The sequence below is a fragment of the Lytechinus variegatus genome, chromosome 10 (assembly GCF_018143015.1).
Source record: "Lytechinus variegatus isolate NC3 chromosome 10, Lvar_3.0, whole genome shotgun sequence".
NCBI classification, from domain to species: domain Eukaryota; kingdom Metazoa; phylum Echinodermata; class Echinoidea; order Temnopleuroida; family Toxopneustidae; genus Lytechinus; species Lytechinus variegatus.
The window spans coordinates 31242911-31255651 of record NC_054749.1 but is presented as its reverse complement, the minus strand read 5'-3'; the positions used below and the strand labels follow the sequence as shown (position 1 = coordinate 31255651).

At 34.3% G+C, this 12741-nt stretch overlaps 1 protein-coding gene across 2 annotated transcripts in view; it reads left to right on the top strand.

The window, feature by feature from the left end:
* The window catches only part of LOC121422398 (RING finger protein unkempt homolog), a 29830-nt gene that overhangs the window by 778 nt on the left and 16311 nt on the right, over window positions 1-12741 (top strand). For both annotated transcript variants that reach the window (XM_041617411.1, XM_041617410.1), the window contains exons 3-8: window positions 4569-4936; window positions 5974-6109; window positions 7250-7452; window positions 9375-9496; window positions 11044-11250; window positions 11731-11863. In XM_041617411.1, coding sequence (XP_041473345.1) covers window positions 4569-4936; window positions 5974-6109; window positions 7250-7452; window positions 9375-9496; window positions 11044-11250; window positions 11731-11863 — 1169 coding nt within the window. The remainder of the gene's footprint in view (window positions 1-4568; window positions 4937-5973; window positions 6110-7249; window positions 7453-9374; window positions 9497-11043; window positions 11251-11730; window positions 11864-12741) is intronic.

The following is a 12741-nucleotide window of genomic DNA, read 5'->3' as shown; positions in this document are numbered from 1 at the left end:
ACAAGAAGAAATCATCGATGTATTACATACCAACTTATGTTAAATTTACCACAGACTATTTTGATATTGTTAAGATCATGTGTTATTGGTTTAAACCGGCAAAATCTGCCGCAGCTGCAATGTAGTTACATCCAAACAATTCACAATGTGCTATTGCAAATGTAGTGGATTCATATTTGGGCGCGCTCCCGCACGTTTAAATGCGTGCCTTGTTTTGTTCGGAGCGTGACGTCCAAATGGGACGGGCACGGCATGCAATCATCCCAGGCAAGCGTTCGGGTCAGCTCGGCCCGGACCAGTAATTTGTCATGAATGGTGAATGAGGGGTTTCATGTTTCTGAGCAGAATTCCATCCAAATCAAAACCATTTGATAGTGTAAAAGGTAGTGAACATGATCTGACTTTGATTTGCAATAGGCCTGGTCCTGCACATGCAGAATGCCCAATTCCAACAACCACCCTATTTGTTTTAAAACAAACAGCACAGCCAGGTTTGTGTACATGTAAAGTGTAACTATTGGTATTATTATTTTTTTTAATGGATAGCAGCCTTTCAGTCAAATAAGTAAGTTTACATGTATGCCAAAGAAATTTATATTTTTGTTATTCATTTTGAAGGGAGATCCAAACAAAATATTTAGAAAAAGAAGTTTAAAAAATGAAGGAAACAGAATAGCAGATAAAAAGTAAATAAATTATTTGTTGCATGTTATGATGTTAGATTGAGACAACATTGAATAAAAAAAAACATTTAGAATAATGTTTTGATTTTTACAGAAATACATGTATGCAGATGATGTATGCTCCATCTACAACATTTGTGTTATATTTGTTACCAAATGTTACATGTACTTACATTACATTGTAAAAACGCTGTTTAAAAAGTTTAAATGATTGTTTGTTTTTTTAAACAAGTTTAAAAAGTTTAAACAATTACAAAAGAATTTGAACAGCTTGTTAGAGTGACAGGCTTAAACAATGTGCTATTTTTTTTGTTACTGTGTAGGCATTGTAAAATTACAATGTAGAAGAAAACCACAAACTTCTGAAATTAAAGAACACTTAGAATTAAAGAACACTACAGATATAGCATTCTTATATTTATTTTGCTTTGCTGTACAATGTACGTAGGTTGGATTATACTAAAATGATTAGGCCCACAATACATGTAACATTTACCTATTTCTCAGACTTGCTTTGATAGCATGATAATTACATGTAGATGAAGGGTAAGTACTGACAAAAAGATATTCATACATGTACATATAATCTTTTTCTGTATTTGTGTTGATAGACTTGCATAAAAATGATTGTAGTGTTTACTGTAGTAAAATGTACTCATATCCAAAAATATTGTCCATAATGAAACAATTATGTTTACATTCTAAGTTAGAATTTTCTTCTTTTTTACTTACTTTCTTTGCAATTAGTACATGCAATTTGAACTTTGAGTATTGTATGCATATACATGTACATGTAAATGTATTTCTATATAAAAAATGATGTCCTGAATTGTACGGATATGTACAATACTACACGCATACAGAATTTGTATACACTAGTGTTATCAACAAAGAGAGAAAGACATATCGTACATGTCAGGTGTACATGAAGAATCTTAAGGGGGGAAAAAACAAAGGTGAAGAAAGTGTATCCACAGATGGCAAGCAATTCATTGCTTCAAAAATTACTATTTTGTATTTATTATACCAAATTATTACAAACATTCCAATTTAAATGTATGGGGGGAAAAAGAATACTGTATCTTGTTGTTCTGAAACTTCTGTGACAAATTTAATCTCCCAGAACAATGCTTCTCCATGTGATAAACAAATTATGACAAAGTCACAAAGTAAAGTGCATTGTGCAGTAACAGACAGCAAAATATTACAATTATGTTTCTATATCTGTAGACAATCATACTGTAGTTCTTGGCTCAAGGAAAGATCATGACTTGAGCATATTAAAGTGAAACCCTTCTTGAATACAGTACACTCTGTTGAAGTTGATATTAAGTCAAATGATTGCCTTTTTTGTTTGTAAATCAAATCATTATCTCAGACCAGAATACATGTATATATACAAACATATCTTAATAACATCTTGCCATTTTCTTAGTCAAATACACTGTACATTTCTATGGTCTCAAAAGATGTGACTTACATGTGTAGACTATCCAGGTCCCTGTTGCATAAAAGTTACAATTTTCAATCCAATGGTACATGTAGCTGCCATGGTAACAATACTAATCAGCCAATGAGAATCAATGATTTCAGTGAAGATACATGTACATGTACCATTGGATTACCATTGCTATCCAATGGTAACTACCATTGTAACGATGTTTTCAACAGCCACTCAAAAGTCAAAATCAAAGATTCCATGCAAGTTACCATTGCATGGCAAAGTTACCATTTGCTACAGCCAAAATTGATGTATTGATTGTGAAATTGAACCAGGGCCCTGTTCATGATGGCCAACCATTCAGTTTTTGTCTCACCTGCGAAGCAAAGTGAGACTATAGGCGCCGCTTTTCCGAGGGCGGCGGCGGCGTCAACATCAAATCTTAACCTGAGGTTAAGTTTTTGAAATGACGTCATAACTTAGAAAGTATATGGACCTAGTTAATAAAACTTGGCCATAAGGTTAATCAAGTACTACTGAACATCCTATTAGAGTTTCATGTCACATGACCAAGGTCAAAGGTCATTTAGGGTCAATGAACTTAGACCATGTTGGAGGAATGAACATCGAAATCTTAACCTGAGGTTAAGTTTTTGAAATGTCATCATAACTTAGAAAATATATGGACCTAGTTCATGAAACTTGGACATAAGGTCAATCAAGTATCACTGAACATCCTGCATGAGTTTCACGTCACATGACCAAGGTCAAAGGTCATTTAGGGTCAATGAACTTTGGCCGAATTGGGGATATCTGTTGAATTCCCATCATAACTTTGAAAGTTTATGGATCTGATTCATGAAACTTGGACATAATAGTAATCAAGCATCACTGAACATTTTGTGCAAGTTTCAGGTCTCATGATTAAGGTCGAAGGTCATTTAGGGTCAATGAACTTTGGCCGAATCAGGGGTATCTGTTGAATTACCATCATAACTTTGAAAGTTTATTGGTCTAGTTCATTAAACTTGGACATTAGAGTAATCAAGTATCACTGAACATCCTGTGCGCGTTTCAAGTCACATACCAAGGTCAAAGGTCGATGAACTTTGGCCGAATTGGGTGTATCTGTTGAATAACCATCCTAACTTTGAAAGTTTATGGATCTGATTCATGAAACTTGTACATAGGAGTAATCAAGTATCACTGAACATCCTGTTCGAGTTTCAGGTCACATGATCAAGGTCAAAGGTCATGTAAGGTCAATGAACTTTGGCCATGTTGGGGTTTTTTGTTGAATAACCATCATATCTCTGTAAGTTTATTGGTCTAGTTCATAAAAAGTGGACATAAGAGTAACCATGTATCACTGAACATCTAGTGCGAGTTAGAGTAGTATTCAAAGTCAGCACTGCTGCTATATTGAACCGCGTGATGCAGGTGAGACGGCCAGAGGCATTCCACTTGTTAACAGAATGGTCCTGTTTTTTTTAACTTCTTATTTCCCTAAAAGATGGAACATTCCCATAAGGCCATTGGGGGATTTTGGGACATTTGGCTTTTCATATTGAATCGCATGGGTCTGAATTGGGCTGAATGGAAAGTTACCATTATGGTAACTTTGTCATCCAATAATGGTTCATGTTCATCTAACTTGCATGGAATCCTTGATTTTGATTGGCTGTTGATCATCATTACCATGTACAGTAGTTACCATTGGATGGCAAAGTTAATAGTAACTTCCATGCAACGGGACCCAGAAAATTTGTGATTGATTGCAAATATTATCAATTGCAACACTCCGTACGTATGTCTTATCTGATTGCCAGGGGCACTGGAAATTTTTTTTTTATAGTATTGTGTGTTTCCCTCTATTCCCCCTATTTCATAGAAAAATCTGCATAAATATGGGCTTACAATGTACATGTAGGTGACATACATATAAGCCATTGACACCACATTACCCAAATATTAGCCCCTGCGAGCCTGTGATGTTTTCCTCCTCAATCCAGCATTGCTCCTGGCGTACCTTGGGCCCGTTGCATAAAACTTTTTACCTGAGAAAACTCAGGTTGTTTTTACCGGAGTTTTTGCCCTGTGCTAAAGTCAATGGCGGAAATCAGACTAACCTAAGTTTTCAGTTTTTACCAGAGTTTTCTCAGGTAAAAAGTTTTATGCAACAGGCTTCTTATGTATCATCGATACATACAATGTTTTGTTGCAATTCTTGGATGTTCATATTTAGCCTGTACATGTAGCTACAAAATTTTGCGACACTCTTTGGTTGAACTTTATGATGTACATGTAACATTCCATGAATGCATGTGGTGTATGCACATTTTTTTCGCAAAAAAAATATAGCCAAGTAGGAAGAACTGTACTTTAGTGATGTTTATATCATTTATTTCCTGTGGTAAAGTGGCATTTTTCATTTGTACCTGAAGGTGCCCCTACCTTCACCGAAATACAGGAGATACAGAGAGAAGGTACCACCTGAGATACTACAAGACAGGAACCTGTGTTCATGAGACCGATGCCAGAGGACACTGTGTCAAGAACGGTCCTCACTGTGCATTTGCACATGGCCCTCATGACCTGCGACAGCCTGTCTATGACATCCGGGAGATGGCCCAGACAAAGGCTCCAGGACAGGGGGTTCCTTCGGTGTTGCCTCCAGAGTGCACGACGCTGTCAAGTGACTTAGGATCCCTAACGGCCAATCTCATCACCACACAGGCTCCTTCAGTAGCACCTCCTGCTGTATCAACAGATAAGGATAAAACAATGTATGTAGATGATCCTAGATGGCAAGGTAAGTCGATTGATTGTAATCAGGGAATAGATCCTCAACTCCATGACTTAATACATTAATCCAATTGATGCCCTTTTTAGTTTTTATTGGCCTCAATAGTACCGTTCTCATTATTATTGGCCTTGAAGAATTATTGTGACCTTGTAAATTCTTTTTCTATTTGTGTTAGAAATGAGGCCCATAGGAAAGTGATCTTACCCCAAAAATATATAAATTGAAGGATTGCATCATTGAAATCCCAAGTAATTGTTTCATTTGGTGCATAGAAATAACTGAAGCAGTTAAAGATTGCCAAATAATCTTAAAAGAAGTGCAGAGAGAGATACTGATGAATAAACAAAAAAGGGATCTTGAATTGAATATTTTTACGGGAAAAGGAATAGTCTTTTTGAGGAAAGAAGATAAATTTGCTCTTAAAAGTGAGTATAATGTGTGACACATGGAAGAGGTAGGGATGGGATTACCCTGTGTGTCTGTAGGAATGAAATGATGACTCCTGAATGAGTATTATTAATTTGAAGAGAAAAAAATTAGTGAATTGATTAATGAACAATGTATGAAAGAGTTTGTTGATGTCAGTTAATAATGAAGATGAGAATAGCGCTGGTTGTGATCATGTGCCGTTTATGATTTTGTGAGATTTCCTTTGATACAGGATCACATAAGTGATAAAGCAACAAATTATTTTAGCAGATACATGTACATGTACATATGTATGTCAAAGTAATCATTCACAGTAAATTTGGAATAAAAATCTCTTTAGAAATTGAATACACACATGTATTGTACATATACATGACGATTAATCAAAATTAATTGTTCATGGATGTGTTGTGTGTACATGTGCAGTGTACTTCCTATTCTACATGTAGTACGCAGTTGCTTTCTATTTTCATAGAAAGCCAGTCACTTTCCAGGTGCTTTTTTAGGTGGCAAGAGTTCCATTGTATAATCAATCTCATTGTAATATTGATTTTATATCTTTGTGATTTTACCAATGACTCCTGATTATATCTCATCCCTTGCTCTTTATGTAGATACAAACTTTGTATTAGCCAATTACAAAACAGAACCTTGTAACAAACCCCCTCGGCTATGTCGTCAAGGTTACGCATGTCCTAGATATCACAATGCCAGGGATAGAAGGAGAAATCCACGCAAATTCAAATATAGGTGAGAAAATATTCCTTGTTGGTGATGTACATTGATCAACTTAACCCCTCAGAGACTGAGCGGATATGTATGCATGCTGGAGTCTATGGAAAACGTGTATATAGCAAAATTATTCAGTCTCCAGTGGGTTAAAAGTTGAAAATAAGGTAAACATCATCAGCTACATGTAAATGGCTTTGCATTGATAAGAAAAGTAATTTGAATTTGTACTTTGTCATGAAAAATATCCATGTACATATGTATGCACATCAGGGCTTAGTCTTGATGTTGATTTTGTTTTGAACTATTTTTTAAAGAATGCACTCTTGCAATTTTACATGTACTTTGTAAAAAAAATTGTCAGAATAGATTACTGCCTGTATTCATTTCAATGGAAAATGTATAGAAACTATGGTTTTTCAAACATAGTTTTGATAAATAGGGATTAGGTTGTAAACTTGTTAAATTGATCAGTTTATTCAAGAAATGGCATGAATACATGGGTTTGTACACAAAGTTTGCCCTCATACATGTACATGTACACAGTTGGAAGTTTATTTACATTCTGTGATGAAAATACTTGAATAATCTTTTTTATTTGTTGGTGGTGCATGGTATAAATTAAAAAACTTGTATAAATAAATCCTAAATTGAATTTGTAAGAAATATGTATGCTGTGCATGTTTAAAATGCCCTTTTAAAAGAAAAATAAACATTACCAAGAGGGGGTAATACATGTAGATTAAAAAATGAAAATCAAATTTTCATAAAGAACCAATGTTTGAAAAAGCACTAGGTGGCCACTATTCTCTTGTAAGATTGGATTGTGAAATAATAATTGAACATAATGCACATTATTGACCCTTTATGAAAGCTTCAGACAGACTTTAAGCTGTTTGTTCCTTTGCAATTTTCTCTTTGATATTAAAGATTTTAATGTTTCATTCAAGGTTATCTTTGGATATTCCTTTGTTTAAATGATTTATTAATAAGGTCTACCCCATCATACATGTATCATGCTGCAATGGAAAGATAAAAATAAATAAGTGAATTCCCTAATCTCCACTCCATCCGACTACCTTCATTTGCTTCTTTGTTGTATCTACAAATATGAAATTAGTTTCTATCTTTGTAACTGTTGAATTAATGATTTATTTACAGGTCTACCCCATGCCCTAATGTGAAAATAGGAGATGAGTGGGGTGACCCAGCCAACTGTGAACAGATTGATACTTGTCAATACTGTCATACTCGGACGGACCAGCAGTTTCACCCTGAAATCTATAAATCAACCAAATGTAACGACATGCAGCAGACTGGATACTGCCCACGGGGACCTTTCTGTGCATTTGCACATGTAGACCGTAAGTTTAATGCATATTAATTTAAAAGAATGGGCATGAACTATCCGGGACATTAAATTTTAATCCTTGTGGATCATATTTTCATTATTAAAATAATTTTTTTTTTTTGATGTTGCAAGGTAGAATTAACCCCTTTCCCTTCAAAACTTTTTAATCCATTATGTTTATTGTATTGGGACATCTTAATGACTTCCACCTCTCTTAGTGTAATAATGATGCAAGCAGACATACATGTACGGGGTGTTTCTACAGAGAATCGTTAAAAACAGTGCAGAAGTCCAGACTCCACTGGGCAAATTTTCTGCTACAGGAAGAGCTCGAAATTTATATTTTATTTCTTGTATTATAATTTTTTTTTTCAAAGTTCAAATTCATTTTTTTTTTAGCTTTAAGCAAGAAATGGGAAGAAAAGTTCAGGATAAGATTTAAAGATATGCATCTGTTATTGACTTTTATTACAATCAAAATTACAATTTGTTAGAGAGGGCACAATATATGATCAGTGGTCAAATTCAGATTTTTTTTTAAAAAATCAATTAAGATTAGATTGTTGGAAATAGTCCAATATTTAAATTCACATATTGCACCATTGCTAAAGAAGGCATTTCTGTATTGAGCATGGAATAGCTTTCTACCAAGTTTCCTCTAGAATTCTGTAACATGATTACACTTCCTTGTGTTGTGTACCTATCATATGTAACACAATAAATCATAAATTATCAGTTCTTCAGTTGTATTTTTCAGCTTTGAGTGTTACATTACCTGTGCCTAAAGCCTTCAGGAGAAAAATATAACACTGTCATTTGATTAGAAGGCCTCAGTTCTAAAATTTGCTAAATCAATCTCTAGTACTCTAAAATGGTTAACTGACTCTTACTATTGCGGTGTTTATGGAAAAGTTGTAAAAACTATGTTTTGTTCTCATCAATGTTATAGCTTTTTGTTCAAAGATCCCAAAAGTTTGATATAGATCAATAATACAATTTCTCAAATCATTGGTATTGTTCTGTCAAACCAGGCGGTTATTTGGTGCTACATTGTACATTTGATAATTATTGTCAGTTTTGCTGGTATTGAGGAGTTAATCAAACATATACCGGTAAAACTAATATTAATATCTAACTCCATATAAAATGGTTTTTACATGTACTATAAGAATTCTAAAAACTGTGAAGTCTTATTTATTTGTGAGAGATTAAAATCTATTTTCATAATTTTTTTTAACATCTTGAACACTTACATTGTACAGTACATATGCAAAAGAATTTATGTGAATTGATATTAAGACCAATGGGGCTGGACCAATTGACAAGTAATGAACAAGTGTATTTTGAAAGTACATGTGAATTTCTCATTTGACCAGTTGTGCATTAGACAAGGGGGGATTTGAATTCATTTGACCAAATCTTTTTTATTAACAACATTATTTTTTGGAGGAAAGGGTCATGTGAATTTTTGTTTTTAGACCAACTTAGCGGTAGTAGACGAAATTGGGTTAGACCAAATGTAAGCTGCCACCCCCACCATAAGTCACCCAAAAAGTTTGAGATTAACCTCAAAAGCACGTCCTAAGCTTTAAAATGTTACTGTAGATATCAGAATTGTTAAAATTGATCAACAATATCCCATACAAGTACTTGCTTTAAGGTAGAAGAAATTCAGTGAGCACTTCAAAGAATAAGGAGAAAACAGGGTTCTAAATCAGTGTTCATTCAAGCATGAGATATGCGCAGCCTGTATGTTAATAGGCTATTTACAGAGAACCTTCGCTGGTGTTTTGTGGCTGGTCATAAATGGGAACATATTGTATTTGTTTTGAAGGAGAGTGATTGCTATGCACAGGATATTTTAGTCAATGGGAAGTGTGAATTCATGTTGACTGTAAATGTTTCTTTACATTGTTCCATTCCTCATGTCTGCAGAGGAAATGAGTAACACTCAGCGTGAATTAACAGAGGACCAAACGTCTAGTCTATCCCAAATTTCACCTGTATCATCTGCATCGTCGACGAGTAATCCGGTCAGCAACCCCTCTCTTCAAACAGTAAGTGAATAACTCATGTCAGTTGGGTTTATTTCAGTCTCCTCATATCCTTACCACATTTGATTGGTCCATGATGGAATTTAAAACTTGTAATATATTATAGTTCTGAAAAGAAACATGTAAACTTTTCTATCCATTTGTTAGGTTGAGGCTGGAGTTCCTTATTAACATGGGTGATAAAAGAAGGATGTAGATGATCTCAGTGCATCACCTATAGGCAGTGTTGTTTAATATTTACTAGTGTACATAATTTAGGATACTTATATTGATTCCAGTTCAAATTTAGAAGAATACCAGGCTTTAGATATGTTGTAACTTGTTGCCTACTGAAACCGTATGGAATAACGCAATCAATAATTAATACCCCCCCCCCCCCCGTGTTGATAAAATAATGTAAATTTACATTAACCATTCTATTATACCTTTTGAATGTTACCTTAACATGTATGTCTTTTTGTGCCTATTACAGTTAAGATATAAATATCCCATACTTTTGATTGAATTTGGGCACTTTTAATAAGTGCATTGAAATTGATTGTTTCATTTGTTTTTCAAATTGAGGGATTTATATAGTTGAGAGCACTTGAAGAATCTACCAGCAATTGATTCAGAAATCCACCCATACAGCTGTAAATTACACTATGTCATCATGATATGAGGAAATAAGATTTGATTCTATAATTGAATGTACCGTACTCACATTGTTAGGTTTCCCCTCGCACTACCATGACTGGGTATTGTACAAACTCACAACATGACACCTTTTAGGAAATGTAGATGATTTTTGTGATTCTTAGAAGTCAGTGATATGGAAGATTTATATTTTTTCAATAGATTGAAATAGCTATTCAGTCATGTTGAACTGATTATTAAGTACTGTTGATAATTGATGATGGTGATGATGATAATGATGATGATCATCATCATGTTATTGATAATTTTAATGAAATTAATTATTTAGTAAAGACATGACCAATGTAGGCAACAAGATGTAGTACAGTATTACCTTGAATTATTTTTATGCAAATTCTGAAAATCATTTTAAATTTTGTTGCTGTAAATACTTGCATTAAATTTTACTTTTACATCTTTTGATGTACAGTAGAAATTGTGACTGTCTTTGCAAACCATTCTTTTGGTGTGTAATGAAAACTTTCCATAAAAAATGGAAATTTAAACCAAACAGGGAAATGTGATATGCCTTGCAATTTTCCTGTTGAAGCTTATCCCTGGCTTGCTGTTTTTAACTCGAAATAGAAGGTGTCCATCAAATTAAGCGTAATTGATTTTGTATGACTAAGATATGTTATGTAGTCTATTCTCCCCTCGTGGTAAAGTCCTAGTCTAAAATTTGCAGAATCCAGCAAAGGAATTTATAAAATTTCTGTTTGATTATACTGCATTATCGGCTGACCCCCAATATGTTGGATTTTCCTCTGCTGTTTAGAGTCTGGTGTCATTCAATTTTTAATCTACTCCCAATAAGTGCTCAAGCCCAATAGAGTAATAATTGATGTTTTTTCTACCCATCTCTTTGTTCCCTTCAGGAGTTATGTCTTGATTTTTCATTTGTACCACCCAATGTCCATGGTCACATCGGGAGTGGTGATGCATCTAATCTTAATAGCCCGGGTAGTAGCGGTCTGGGACCCATAGGTAAACCTCGCTCTAACAGTGCATCAAGTAGCTATTCATCCATATCTGAAACTTCTAGCTATCATCGTTCACACAATGCAGAAAAGGACGATAATTCAGTAAGTACTCATCTTCTGGGTCCTGTAACCCAAAAGGTAGCGATTGATCTTCACAATTGATAGTACATTGTACTCAATGGGATCAACCATAGAAAAATGTTCTATGATCATTGCTAAGTGTTGTGATACGGGCCCTGGTTACATTTCTTATTGGGACACCCTGTATTGGGGTAGATATTAGATGGATATTCACTGTTGAATTAAACCAGGTGGGTGTTTCCGAAGATAGAAATGACTTTACTTGATGACCCTTTCTTGGATAAATGAGATATCCTTATGGAGCTGACTTAGCACTAACTTTATATGTAACTTTAAGAAGAGCTTTATGAAACACCCAGCAGCTAAACAGTCAAACCATTACATTGAAATCAGATGAAAATTATAAAAGGTATGACATTTTATATGGCATTCTATTATGTTTCTGAAATTATGATATTTGAAATGATAATCATAGCAAATATTGTGATTTTTTTTCCACAGAATCTGTTTTTCCCGACGTGTCCTCCTATTCCTCTGACGACAAGCAACAGCACAAGTTCTTTCTTTACTAGCTCCATGTCTGTAAATGCACAACCATTCTATCCTACAAGTGATACTGTGGAATCTGTTATAGGTAGGTGGCATGGTTCATGAAGGAGTACTCGTTTTACAGGGGAAAGAGTAAACTTGATGTTGATGAAAGTTGATGGTACAGTGATGTCATTTACCTTGTCAGAAGTCTCTAAGCACTAGCTTTTGAATAGCAGCTGTTAAAGGTCAAGTCCACCCAAGAAAAATGTTGACTTGAATAGATAGAGAAAAATCAAACTAGCATAATGCTGAAAATTTCATTAAAATCGGATGTAGAATAAAAAGAGTTATGACATTTTGAAGTTTCACTTGTTTTTCACATAACAGTGATATATGCACAACTCAGTGACGTGCAAATGAGACAGACGATGATGTTCCTCACTATTTCTTTTGTTTCTTATTGTTTGAATTATACAATATTTCAGTTTCTACAGATTGGACAATAAGATCAACTTGACTGAACCATATAGTATCAAACAATGTTAATTCCACATGTTCAGGGAGGAATTAGTAGTCATTGTTTAACTTGACAATGAGCAGAAATTAGGATATTTTATATTTCATATAATAAAATACAAAAGAAATAGTGAGTGGATGACGTCATCAGTCTCCTCATTTTCATACTGACAAGGATGTGCATATAACTGTTTTGTGAAATTAGGCAAAACTTTAAAATGTCATAACTTTCTTATTTTTCATTTTATTCAATTCAATTTTTGTTTGGGTGGACTTGTCCTTTAACATGCTTCCTGGATTCAAGGAATGAGTGCATGCCAGGGCACTGTCTTATTAAGAGTTACGATTGATCTAATCAATCTCAACTGTATGGAAGTCCATCAATACCATAATCTCCTTAGTAAAGAAAGAGAATCACTCTGTGAATCTTCAAGAGAAGGATGAATGTATGAATAAGGACCATTT